The following is a 13651-nucleotide window of genomic DNA, read 5'->3' on the forward strand; positions in this document are numbered from 1 at the left end:
CAATTTGAAAGCATGCCAAAAAGTGCAAGTAGATAAATAGGTACCGCTCTGGCAGGAAGGTAAACGGCGTTTCCGTGTACTGCTCTGGTTTCGCCAGAAGCAGCTTAGTCATGCTGGACACATGACCCGGAAAAACTGTCTGCGGACAAACATTGGCTCCCTCAGCCAGTAAAGCGAGATGAGCGCCGCAACCCCAGAGTTGTTCATGACTCGACTTAACTGTCAGAGGTCCTTTACCTTTACCTTACTCAAATTTGTGTTAAGCAATGAGCCTATAGAGCCCATTCTTAAACACATACTGCTGAACTGAGAGGTGAAGTGCTAACAGACCCCCGGGTCAGAAGACTTGGCCGTGGAGTGAGCAAACTTGCCACCAAACCGCTTTCATTGACATCCCGTCGCATACGTTAAAATTTGCGTTTGCAGCTGAATTCAATGCGGGAACTCCTACAGCAAGGAATACCGAGCAAGCCAATCATTGAAATCACGAATTACTACGGGGTCATTTGAAAAAGATATCACAGTGGAGCAAATGATGACTTGTCGACCAGACTTGTTCACTGGAGTAACTGGTTTCCTCGTCCATCCCTAGGTGAGAGAGATGGCGGCCACCACATTGAGCGGCTTGCTCCAGTGCCACTTCCTGGTGATTGATGACCCCCTGCAGACTCACTTTGAGCAGCTCTGTAAGAGGAGGCTCCCGAAGAAGAGGAAAAGAGACCTCAGCACAGTGGTGGATACCATTCCTCCTGCAGGTAAAGCCATACATGATGGCTTCTTAAGAGGGTCTTTCTCTTTGTCCAGGCTTTGGTGTCCTTACATGCCTGAGACTTGTTCACCACCGCTGGAAATGGTTTCAGTCCAAAGCAGTGGAAAAGGTGCTGCATTGGACGCTGTCAGTCTGCTGGTTCAGGAAACAGGAAGGCAACACAGGCGCAGTGACTGAGGCCGGGAGAACCAAACCAGAGTAAAGTAAACTCAAATTCACAACTGAGGATACTTTGCCAAGGGGAGCAGGGAGTAGGAGGAGGAAGCTAGAAGCATGAAGTTTTAGGAGGTGCAAAGCCCAGGGGCTTGTGAGCACAGAGGTGGGCCTCTCGGCAGCTTATGCTTATGTTCTTGCAAGCTACTTGATTGTACTGCAATGCAGTGAGGCATGTTAATTGGGAGCAGCCTGCTACTTAGGTGGTGTTCGTTTGTTTTTTGCCTGCTGTTTCTGCTTTCCATCTGCCACCAAACTTGGAAGTGCAGGAGCTGTTGGGAAAGGTCTGAAAAGTCACATGCAGCTCTGATCTCCCTTTTCCCTTTCTGCTTTGACTTGTGGAGAGTCAAAAGGGATACTGTACTACTCCAAGGAGCCCCAAACCCTCCTTTCCATCAAAGAAAAGAAAGGGAGATCTGAAATGGCCTCGGCCCAGTATACCTAAAGGAGCGTCTCCACCCCCATCGTTCTGCCCGGACTCTGAGGTCCAGTGCTGAGGGCCTTCTGGAGGTTCCCTCATTGCAAGAAGCAAAGCTACAGGGAACAAGGTAGAGGGCCTTCTTGATAGTGGCGCCCGCCCTGTGGAACGCCCTCCCATCAGATGTCAAAAAGATAAAACAATTACCTGACATTTAGAAGACATCTGAAGGCAGCCCTGTTCAGGGAAGTTTTAAATGTGTGACATTTAATGTATTTTTAATCTTTGTTGGAAGCTGCCCAGAGTGGCTGGGGAAACCCAGCCAGATGGGCGGGGTACAAATAATAATAATAATAATTATTATTACTTTTGAGGTCAGCCGGGGAGGCCTTGTTAAGTTTACTCCAGCCACCTGAAACGTTGTGAGTAGGGTATCAGCTATCACCCATTGTATAGTAGACCCATTTTACAGGAAATCTTTAGAAAGAAAGGGCCCTTTCCCCCAACACACACATACAAACACAATGTTTTGTTTCTTGTACATAGAAAGCATCAACGACTTTCTCTGTTGCAGATTTGGTGAAGCGCCATGCTGGTGTGCTGGGACTTAGCGCGTGCATTTTATCTAGTCCTTACGACGTGCCCACCTGGATGCCTCAGCTTTTAATGGACCTTAGTGCACATCTGAATGATCCTCAGCCTATTGAGGTAAGAGCCCTCTTACCGCATCCCCTGGCAGCAAGGCTTTCTCACCTGAAACTGTTCTTAACCTGAAGCACCACTTTAGCTAATGGAGCCTCCTGCTACCGCCACGCCGCCAGAGCACAATTTCTATTCTCATCCTGAAGCAAAGTTCTTAACCCGAGGTACTATTTCTGGGTTAGCGGGGTCTGTAACCTGAAGCGTACGTAACCTGAAGTGTATGTAACCCGAGGTACCACTGTACTAATTCATAGCTGAGTCCTTAAAGAAAACTGAGAATAAGTTGGCTTATCATAGATTTTTTTTTTTTAATTGTCTCTGCCAACGCAGGTTGGTTAGTTTTAAATACGCTGTTTAGATCCATTTCTCTGCTTCTCGCCACACAGATGACAGTTAAAAAAACTTTGTCCAATTTCCGGAGGACCCACCATGATAACTGGCAAGAGCACAAGCAGCAGTTCACTGATGACCAGCTTCTCGTCCTTACTGACCTCTTGGTTTCGCCATGCTATTATGCATAATGAGGTGAGATTGCATTGTGTGATCATGGGCCAATAATAGCTTCTCGGAAAGCTTTTCTAGATAATCCAGCCAGGCACTGTGCAAACCCAGCTCTAAAATAGCAAGAGATGTGATTTTAGACACGATGAAATTAAATAGATAACAGGGCTGTGGCATAAAAACCAAGGCATCTTTAATGTATTTACAGCTCCATTATCATTAAATTAAATTTGCTTCCCAGCTCAGCTAAAGCCTAGCAAGGGGGTATTTTCATGCTTGCATTGCAAGCTGGAACATGGGTAGGGAATATTTTTTGGCCTGGTGGGTCTTATGATTATCTGATCCCCACCTCCATGGAGCAACCCACCTGTCAAATCACCTGACACTGTGATGGGCAGTGAGTTTAACACTGCTTTGCAATCAAGTTCCCCTTGCCATGCAGCTGATTTAGCCAGACATGTGCCTGCCCCCCCCCCACACCTGATGTCATGTAGGATGTTAGTTGTGGCAAATGTGGGTGTGATTGTGGGGGACAACGACAGGGCCTTGCAAGCCAAATTGGGATCTGTGCTGTGCCAAATGTGGTTGGGGGGGTGCTAGAGGTTTCCACCCCTGCATTTGACTAACACTGACCAGCACCTCTGGCAGAGCTGGGTGGAGGTTGCAATTGAAAGCAGCCTGGGGGTGATGAGCAGCAGCAGTGGGGTTTGATTAAAGGCAGGCTTCACATTAACAAGACATTCCAGTTATAAGACAGCCCCGATCCACCTGGAATCCTGAAGAGGGAAGCTGCCATTCATATCCACTGACTGTGAAGGCTGGAGAGTGCTGGGGAGATTTCCCCATGCTCCTGGCGGGTGGAGAATCCCTACTTCCATCCCAGTCTCCCTCCGCTAGAGCAGCTTTTTGCCAAAGGGCAGGGGGTATAGCTGGCTCCGTCTTTCCATCCTTAGCAGTTGCAGAGAGGAGAACAGGGAGGAGTGATTATATATATTCTAAATGCAAGCTTTAGCGCAGGTACACGCGTTCTTTTTCTTGCAAAACATGACCCGAGCTCTCCTTTCTTGTTTCCTTCCGTCTTGCAGGTTCTCGGAAAAAGGAGGGCCCACTGCCATTTCCGCAAAAATAAAGGAAACTCAAAACTAATTTATTGTGTATAGAACCCTTTTGGATATGGTAACTCTGAGGCTTAGCGCTGGAATCCTTTAAGGAAGTACATACCTTAAGTCTCTGTGGGAAGGACTCTTGAGGATTTCTGCTGCACTGGGGAGAGGGGACTGCCGCAGCGTGACAAGTCTTTGTGTTTGAGGGAGCAATCATGATTTATTTCCACACTTTCATGTAAATTCCTTGCATTAACCTGAAGCCCTTTAAAAAAGAAATCTTATTCTGTGCAGGTGGCTAATGCTGCAACTTCACATTACATACATGGACTTTCGAACCTAATTTTGGGTGCTCAAACTCTTCATCTGACCTGCCTTCAAGAGTGTGCATCTGTGAACTGCTGACCACTCGCTTGTAAGCGTAGGCCAAAAATGCCCCCCATAACATTGTTCTGTCTCTTTCCAGCTCCCATGCAATGCCAGGCTATGCAGAACTTGGAGCTGGGTTTCTTTTGAAGTCTTAGCTGCTGAGCAAATCTTTCCCCCTCTATTGCTGTCCACATCAGAGCAATAGAGTTGTCCTTTCTGTTGACAGGTTTTTAAGATTCTCCAGCCAGGTACTGAACCTTAACTTTTGCCTGCCTTTGTAAACGCAGTCTTGTTATTTTTGTCCTCAGTTCAGTAGAGCCCACAGACAAGAGTGTCTCTCAGCTGTTGGTTTTATTTCAGAGAAAAAAAGAGTATGTACATATGTTAATAATGAGTGGCTAAAGACTTTTTAAATATTCCCTGTTTGCTAGTCACACATCTTTCCATTTGCCTCACATCCTCATCTTGGAACAAGTATGTAACTTGCATTTAAAAACAAACAAACCAGAAGTACTGTATCTCCCTCCGCCTGCCCGCCCACCCCAAATCTCTTTTCGTTCTGCAACTCTGGTGGCTGTTGGCTGGCTGTTTCACAACATGTTCAATATGTGTTACATAGATGTAAAGGACTGTATAAATTGTAGAGGCACTGCACTGGCAAAGCACTGTACAGTTTGCAAAAAATTTTACATAATTCATTTGTGAGAATTAACTTTTAAACAATCGCACTTTTAGGTGTTGATAATAGTGCTTTCAGCTTTTTGTATCTGATTCGATGCCAATTTCTTCTGGTTTTTAATATTACCCCCTCCCTCTAATGAGGTGACTTTAGTTTTTGGCTTGATTTTTTCATTTAACTTTTTAGTGAATCTGTTGGTTTTTACTACGTAATCTCTGCCACTCTGCCCCCACCCGCTCCCTCACTTTGGGAATGCAAGCAAGTGACATACTCTGGTGTGTGGTAAATTATAGAGTACAAGAACGCCTCCCATGTTGGGGAAAAAAATCATCTGAGAATTGTGTGTGTTTTCATCTTATGCACATCCTGTACTTTTTTCTTTGTAAAAACAGGAATACATTTTTTTTTCTTCTTCAATCCTCTGCCTGCTGGGAAACAACACCAAGCTTTTTAAAGCACAGCAGTGTAACCAGTACAGTATCTCCTGAGAGCTGATACACAGAAATAACTAATGTATAGCATAGTGCCAAAATGCCGCCTTCTCCTTTCAGTTGTGTACTTAGTTTAAAGCTGAATAAATGAATTGTTTGTAAGATCTGTGCGCGCATGGTGTCTTGTTTTTCAGGGGAGAGTTTCTTCAAGATAAGCCCTTTCACCTGAGGATATGAAGGGGGGAAAGCTGTTAGCCCTACTGTGTATCAAATTGGTCCCTAGTACAAAACATGTCACCTGTCTGCTTCCAGTTGTGCAACACATCTCTCAGGGAACTTGTTTTTCCACTGGGCAGCGTCTCCTGCTCTGCAAAAAGCTAATATTTGAGTTGAGCCTAAAAAGGGATGCAATCTGGAGTTGTTTCTAAACCCTTGCAACTTCTTTCTTTTCCAGGACAGTGTGTGAATGTGAAGCTCAGTGGTAGATCTGGTGCAACATGGCTTGGGAAAAGTGGGTTTTCTCCCTGTCCCACAACAATAAAACTATAATAGTTGTACAGTAGAACTTGTGCACATCAATTGAAGCTTATTTAGGACAGGTAAAAGCACATAAACTTTGGAACTCACTCCCACAGGAGACGATGGTGGCCACCAATTTGAATGGCTTTGGAGGAAAAGTGGGCTAACTCATGGCAGGTAAAGGCTAACCCTGGCTATGAACCATGATGGCTGTGCTTCTGCATACCAGTTGCTGGAAGCTGCTGTTCAAGTGCCAAAAGTGAAGTTGAAGCCAAGAGGAGTCAGGATGGCAAATCTCTTGGGTTAGCCAGGCTGGTCTGGGAGGGGAGGGGTGAAGGGAGGCTCCTTTGCACCCTTGGCAAGGGGCTGTATTGGCACCCCAGTCCCTTGCACCCTTGGCAATCCCTGACTCGCTCTGTCTTCCTTTGCGGTTTTTGTGCACCCCTGGGTCTGCGCCAATGGCAGGCCAACCTGACCAACGCCTAGGATTGCTCCCGGTCAAGGGTCTCCTGTCGCTAGATTTACTGTGTCTGAAAACCAAGGCTGCTGAATTCAAAGGGGGAGCACTGGCAGAACCTCTGCCTTCTGTTTTGACCTTTCCAAAGGCTCTCGGAAGCATTGCCGTGGCAAGAAATATGCGTAGGAGACCACCCAGGCCAGTTGAGGGTCAAAAGTGCCCACCCCCTGTCCCCTTGTGTCATAGGTGCAGTGGTACCTTGGGTTACATACGCTTCAGGTTACAGACTCGGCTAACCCAGAAATAGTATCTCGGGTTAAGAACTTTGCTTCAGGATGAGAACAGAAATTGTGCTCCGGCGGCAGCGGGAGGCCCCATTAGCTAAAGTGGTGCTTCAGGTTAAGAACAGTTTCAGGTTAAGAATGGACCTCCAGAACGAATTAAGTACTTAACCTGAGGTACCCCTGTACTTGGAATACAACCTCTTTATCTTGTGGTCCTTGACGGAAGTGAACAGGTCTTGGACTCATGTTCTGAACCTGTTTATAAGCAGCAGAAATGTAGGACAAAGTCCCCACTCTTCCTCACCCTGTTACTTGGATTTCACAGTACTTTCTCAGTAGAACACCTGTGTGCCTGCAATTTGGCACAGGGGCACAAGTGATTCTCATTTGCTTCCCTTCAAAGGTCTGACCCCGGGTGCCACCAGAACCTGGGCAGGTGGCAGGGTCCGCTCTCAGTAACTATCCAGCCTTCCGTCCCCCTTTCATGTTCTTGTCCAGTACTTGGGAGTTATAGCCATCCTTCCAGATTTCCCACCCTGACTCCAACCCAGCCTCCTGGGGCACCTGAGGATGCCCATCCCAGAGGACAACCTGAGGAGCCCTCAGCAGCCTTCAATTTGGCTTCAGATGCCTAGAGCTCAAAGCCCCCGCTAACCCTGCTGACACATCCCACCTTTTTCTCCCAGCAGCAGCACAGGGTGCGGGGAGGGGAGCCGCACAGGCTTCTCTCCCCTTCCTCCTCCTCTATCTCTCCCACAGACGCCGAAAACAAATCAGCGATGATGCGCGAGCGGCCTGAATCTCTGCTTTGGCGAAACCGGGTACCAAAAAGCCAAGGCAGCTCTTGGTAAGCAAAAGGCGCCTCCCTGCGCGCCTAGGGCCGCCCGAAGCGTTTCTCACTCGGATACAACAGCCTCGCTTCTGCTTGCCCGGGTCTATTTAGAAAAGAAATGCGAGAGAGAAAGAGAAAGAGCGCGTCGCTTCCTCCCAGCCGCTCGCTCAGATGCGCAATCGCTGCGCTGCGTGCCGCGCGTGCGGCTCCGGTGCGGTCGCGCGCACTCCCGCCGAGGTGTGCGCGCGCGCGCTGCCCTCCCTTCCCCTCCCGGCCCTTGTTTTTGGGGTCGTGCGCGAGAGCGGAGGCGGGGTGGGCAAGATCCCTCGGGGGCTGCGCGGCGAGCAAACCGGAGGACCCCCACCCCTGGCCAGGAGCCGCCGTTGCGCATTTGGAGAGCCCCAGCAAAGCGCGCGCCGCCAACCGGGCAGCATCGCGGTGGCGGCGGCGACACCCCCTCCCTCCTTTCCCATCTCTCTCTCTCCATTCCCCCCCCCCCTCCAATGCACAAGCGAGGTCCATCCTCTCCCGCACGTCGGCGATGACTTCAGCGTCCGCCCGCCGCCTCCGGAGCTGCCCTGGGCAGCCCGGCCGGGAGAAGATGCTCCCCGCTCCCTGCGCGCACAAGGCGAGCGGCGCCCGCTGCTTCCCCGGAGCCGGCGCTGGGTAAGGAGACGCTGCCTGGGGTTGGTGGGTAGGGCGGAAGGTGGGTCGCCCTGGGCGCGCTTCGTGCGTCCTGGCCAGGAGGGATGGCGGGCGATGGCCTCGGCCTCTGCTCTGGCCCGAAGCGCGCAGGGCTCTCCTCTCCAACCGGACCCTCAAGGCGCAGCCCGGCGCGTAATGGCGCCACGGAGCGGCCGGGAGCGTCGGGCGCCTCCGCTGCTCCTGCCCATTGCCCGGGCCTGGGGGGAGAAGCGCGGGAAGGAGCCCACGCGCCGCGGTGGGGTGGGATTCGCTTCTTCCCGTCGGGGGGCTTTGGAAGGGGTTTGGCAGACCCGGGATGAGGAGCCGTTTGTTACGAGAATGATAACACGATGAATGGCAGAACCGCGAGTGGGCAAGAGGGTCGTTGCGCAGAGGGGGCCCCCATGGAGAACAGGGTGCTGGACTTGGTGGGCCTTTGGCCTGATCCAGCCTCCGGTCTGGAGGTAGTTCTTATTCAATTCTACCCCCACCCCAAAAAAGGAATCTGTGCCGCAGGAACTGGCTAAATCTCTGGAGGCAACCAGGTTGAGTCAGGCCTAAAGAGCTTGGGGTACAGCTCCATCTTTCCAGCGCTGCATTCTTTTCCTTAGGGATGTTATCTCAGGACACGCTGCTTAACTCTTTTGAGGTCACCTGTTAGAAGCTGCCTTGGGCCTCCTTGAATGGCCATGTCTGCACTAAAGCAGTCTCATCGGTGCCAGGTTACCAAATCGGCAGAGTAGGCTGAACCTATGGGCCCCATGCCGTTTTGGGGCCCCAAGGCAACAGATCTAAATAATGTTGATTTAATCTTGAAAGAAAATTACAGTCAAGTATTAGGGGACATGGGTGGCGCTGTGGGTTAAACCACAGAGCCTAGGGCTTGCCGATCAAAAGGTTGGCTGTTTGAATCCCTGCGACAGAGTGGGCTCCCGTTGCTCGGTCCCTGCTCCTGTCAACCTAGCAGTTCGAATGCACGTCAAAGTGCAAGTAGATAAATACGTACCGCTCTGGCAGGAAGGTAAACGGCGTTTCCTTGTGCTGCTCTGGTTTGCCAGAAGCAGCTTTGTCATGCTGGCCACATGACCTGGAAGCTGTACACCGACTCCCTCGGCCAATAAAGCAAGATGAGTGCCGCAACCCCAGAGTTGGCCACGACTGGACCTAATGGTTAGGAGTCCCTTTACCTTTTTATTAGGAGATAATTTGCATGGCGCCCCCCAGAGATTTGAACTGCCTGGGGGCCTCCACAGGGTTTAATACGGCACTTTAATACACAGCTGTTTAAAATTTGGCCCTCTTGGGTTTGTTTTTTTAAAAAACTGGTCCTCAGAACTAACCCCACCCAAATGCTTTTGCCTGACTGTGCTGTGTTCTTGCACTCCAACAATTATTGAATTTGTTCCTGGAGAGGGCAGTTCGGCGCTGCAGGTACAGGAAAAACAACATGGGAGGCAGCAGGCACTTCCAGCGGTTTGACCCAACCCCCAGAGGCACAGTCCAACAACAACAACAAAAATCCCCTCACGGAGCCTCAATTCTTTCCTGGGAAGAAGGATTGATTCTTAAACCATTCTGGGAATATTAGCCCCATGAGGGAACAGGGGTCTCTTAACACCTCTTGGCACCTTTAACGAACTACAGTTCCCACGGTTTCCTTGGTGGGAGCCACATCTGTTTAAAGAAGTTGCTTCTTTAAATGTAAGATGGGGCCAAACTCTTCACTGTAGATGCTGGGAACTGAAACAAGGACTTTAACGATCTTGTCCCCCCCCCCCCAAATGCACAGAAACAATCGTTAAGGCCGAACAGTGGTTCCTTCTACCCTGCCCCCAGAATTAAATAATCAGCAGTCAAAATATTGGGTGTGAACTGTCCGCATTTGATTTTCTTTAACCAGCAAGGATACATATGTTACATCAAAAATGTAACAGAGCAGTTCACATAATAGCGTAGAATACAGGTTTTAAAGAATAGTGATAAATTCAGGCTTTAAAAACAGCCAAAAAAAGATACTCTTTAAATATAGTTAACATCTCTCTGTGTTAAAGCAGCGGTTGAGAGCAAATCAAGTTTCCAGTGCAATTACTCTGTGAGATCTTCTGCAGATTTTCAGTGATCGAGTTGGCAGGCATAGTTTCCTCTTCATAGCACATCATGGCTGTTAAAAGTACACAGGAGAAGACTTGAAAGCCCGATATTAGCTATCCGGTGTCTGTTGACTTACATTTGGACGGGCTGTGTGTTTCTGCTTATACAAACAGGCTTCACCCACCATGGACTTCAAGCTTCTAATGGGAGGCGATTGATTCTGAGGTGCCGGAACCGCAGAGCGTTGCTTCCTGTGAGGATGAACCTGACGGGCTGGGCTGAGGCGAAGTGGACAGACCGCTCCAATTCCTCTGCACAGCCGCCACCGCCACACCCTCGGGGCAGCAATGACACCTTTTCCTTCCAAGGAGACCTCCAAGACATCATCCACACAGCCACCTTGGTGACGTGCACCTTCCTGCTGGCCGTCATCTTCTGCCTGGGCTCCTACGGCAACCTCATCGTCTTCCTGTCCTTCTTCGACCCGGCCTTCCGGAAGTTCCGCACCAACTTTGACTTCATGATCCTCAACCTGTCCTTCTGCGACCTCTTCATCTGCGGAGTGACCGCGCCCATGTTCACCTTCGCCCTGTTCCTGGACTCGGCGGCGGGCATCCCTGACGCTTTCTGCTTCACCTTCCACCTCACCAGCTCTGGTTTCATCATCATGTCCCTCAAGACGGTGGCCGTCATCGCCCTTCACCGGCTCCGCATGGTCTTGGGCAAGCAGCCCAACCGGACGGCCTCTTTCCCTTGCACCCTTTTGCTCACCTTGGCCTTGTGGTCCATGAGCTTCACCCTCGCGACGCTGGCCACCATGAGGACACAGAAATCCCGCCTCTGCCTCCCCATCTCCAGCCTGGTCATCGGCGAGGGGAAGGTGGTCCCTTACTTGTACGTCATCGACTTCATCTGCTGTGTGGCGGTGGTTTCCGTCTCCTACATCATGATAGCCCAGGCCTTGAGGAAGAACGCCCAGGTGCGCAAATGTCCCCCCATCATCACAGTCGATGCATCCAGGCCTCCGCCCTTGATCGGACCCCTTGCTGCTGGGTGCGCTGACGGCGTGCAGTGCGCCGTGCCCGCCCTCTACAGAAACCAAAACTACAACAAGCTGCAGCACATCCAAACCCACGCGTACACAAAGAACCTCAGCCAGCTGCCCGCAACTGCAGCCAGCAAGTTCCAGCTGGTGTCGACCGTGAACTTGTCGACAGCCAAGGACTCGAAGGCCGTGGTGACGTGTGTCGTCATTGTCCTCTCGGTGTTAGTCTGCTGTCTGCCTCTCGGCATCTCCCTGGTGCAGGATGTTCTGTCCCGCAACAGCGGCTTCATCCTCTACCAGTTCGAACTGTGTGGGTTCACCCTCATCTTCTTCAAGTCCGGGCTGAACCCTTTCATATATTCCCGGAACAGCGCTGGGTTGAGGAGGAGGGTCCTTTGGTGCCTCCAGTACTTCGCCCTCGTCTTCTTCTGCTGCAAGCAGAAGACGCGGCTCCGCGCCGTGGGCAAAGGGAGCCTGGAGGCCAACCGCAACAAGTCGTCCCACCACGAGACCAACTCCGCTTACATGCTGTCTCCGAAGCCTCAGAAGAAGTTTGTGGACCAGGCCTGTGGCCCGAGTCACTCCAAGGAGAGCATGCTGAGCCCAAAGGCTTCCGCCGGCCGCCAGCATTACGCGGCCCAGAGCAGCTCTACCCCTATGAACACTCGCATCGAACCTTATTACAGCATCTATAACAGCTGCCCTTCCCAGGAGGTGAGCACTCCCAACAGCCTGCAGCCCACAAACTCTCCCTTTGGATTCGCCAACTCCTACATCGCCATGCACTATCACGCCATGACGGACGTGGTGAGGGATTTCGACAGTACTTCTGCTAAGCAGATACCAGTTCCCTCGGTGTAGCTACCAGGAGCTGAGACTCTTTAACTTTCATCCGCAATGGCGGCCGACCTTTTTCTTTGTATGTGTGTGTGTGTGTCCATGTGGCAAATATGCCCCTACGGGTCATCCGAAGCATGATATCGTGCCCCTCTTGTACGCATCACAGCAGGGATAGCCGTGGACTACAACTCCCATCCACACTGGCCCGGGATGATGGGAGTTGTAGTCAAGCAACAACTGGAGCATGCCAGGGTGGCTCTAAGGCATTTTTGCCTTCAGTCTGCTGAGCAGCTGATGCACGAAGGGACAGGAGTAGCTAGACCTCAGCCAGGCTTCTGAGCTCTCCTGTCCCGGCCTGCTTCTGATATTTGATTTCGCAGGTTGGCCACATGTTTTCCTACTATCTCTCTAGTTCTCTTTCCCCCCATCTTTCAAGATTTCTGGTTACTAGTCCCAAAGGCTCAGTGGGTGTTATTCCCCCCACCCTGCCCAAAGTATTCCCTCCACCACCTTCAAATACAATGTTGAATCTGCTTTTTCTGTCAAAACACGAAATCACCTGTGGCAACTCTTCTTTAAGACTGGACCGGGTATTGTTTTTCCGTTTTTGTGGGGGGGGGTATCCCCATGAAAGTGCACGGTTTTAAGCATTGACAGAGCTTTCTAAAAGTTTCTACTCCGAATTGTGTGTGTATATATATATATATATATATATTACTGGTTTGATGCGGAACCTTGCTTTTCTATTTATTTATTGAAGAGTGTTTAATTGTGCTGGTTGCCAAAGCATGTGGCGTGGCAAACCCTATCCCCAAACCAGGATTGGGACCAAGACTGAGAGGCCTTTCAGCATCGGTGGACCCCCCACTGCTGATGCCTGTTCTGGACCTCCTTTTAATTTAATTTGTTCCCCACAGTGCAGTGGGCTTCTCAACTGTGGCAGCAACCATATCACTTCCTTTCCCCCCATCCCATAGTCTCTGTGTTAACTCAACTTCTGGGGTATTGTGGGAGGGGGCAGCGGAATGGGACACCTAAGATCAGGCATAGGCAAACTCGGCCCTCCAGATGTTTTTGGCCTACAACTCCCATGATCCTTAGCTAACAGGACCAGTGGTCAGGGAGAATGGGAATTGTAGTCCCAAAACATCTGGAGGGCTGAGTTTTCCTATGCCTGCCCAAGATGGTGGCTGGAAGCTGCTCAGCACTTCCATCGTAATTATTATTATTATTTAATTAAAAGTTGTCAGAAGGTGGGCTCCTCAGAGTGTCGGGGCCATAGCTTCTGTGAAAGGATACAGCCCATGCGCCGAAGCCTCTCCTATCTCCAAACAGTTGTATATATATATTTTGTCAGGACCAGAGTTTATTGTACGGTTTTGCTTCGCTGCATTTCGGAAGAATTTCGAAAGCTACACGCACTGGGAAAACTTTACAGAAAGTGTTTTTAAATCCTTGGGTTTAACAAGAAATGCCAACTTTTATGTATGTTGAGGACATGAGATGCCTTCTTCTCAGGCAAGATCTGCGTCAGTCTTGTAAATAATTCCAAGTTACTAGTCCACAGTGTTTTTGTGTTCGCTGATTTGTCCGAAACCTTACTCGTTTTGATTCGTGAATGACATGAAAGGCAACCACACTTATCATTTTTTGTCACTGGCAACAAAGCATATGGCTATTTACAAGCCCTTTTTAAAATATCTCTCTGCACCCT

The 13651-nt window shown here is 50.1% G+C and overlaps 2 protein-coding genes across 5 annotated transcripts in view; both read left to right on the plus strand.

The window, feature by feature from the left end:
* PSME4 (proteasome activator subunit 4) overlaps positions 1-5351 on the plus strand; it is an 83063-nt gene extending 77712 nt beyond the window's left edge. For all 3 annotated transcript variants that reach the window (XM_081903645.1, XM_081903644.1, XM_081903646.1), the window contains 4 exons: positions 593-755; positions 1975-2108; positions 2489-2627; positions 3689-5351. In XM_081903645.1, the coding sequence (XP_081759771.1) occupies positions 593-755; positions 1975-2108; positions 2489-2623 (432 nt within the window). In that variant the 3' untranslated portion in view covers positions 2624-2627; positions 3689-5351. The remainder of the gene's footprint in view (positions 1-592; positions 756-1974; positions 2109-2488; positions 2628-3688) is intronic.
* A 1784-nt stretch (positions 5352-7135) lies between these two features.
* GPR75 (G protein-coupled receptor 75) lies at positions 7136-12481 on the plus strand. Of its 2 annotated transcripts, none has more exons than XM_081904107.1 (2): positions 7136-7292; positions 10226-12481. In XM_081904107.1, the coding sequence occupies exon 2, from the start codon at positions 10312-10314 to the stop codon at positions 11956-11958; it is 1647 nt and encodes a 548-aa protein (XP_081760233.1). In that variant the 5' UTR covers positions 7136-7292; positions 10226-10311; the 3' UTR covers positions 11959-12481. The 2 variants fall into 2 exon arrangements, with proteins under 2 accessions (XP_081760233.1, XP_081760232.1); XM_081904106.1 differs by lacking the exon at positions 7136-7292 and adding an exon at positions 7513-7943.
* The last annotated feature ends 1170 nt before the right edge of the window (positions 12482-13651 follow it).

Source organism: Podarcis melisellensis (assembly GCF_964234715.1).
Source record: "Podarcis melisellensis genome assembly, chromosome: 3".
Classification (NCBI taxonomy): domain Eukaryota; kingdom Metazoa; phylum Chordata; class Lepidosauria; order Squamata; family Lacertidae; genus Podarcis; species Podarcis melisellensis.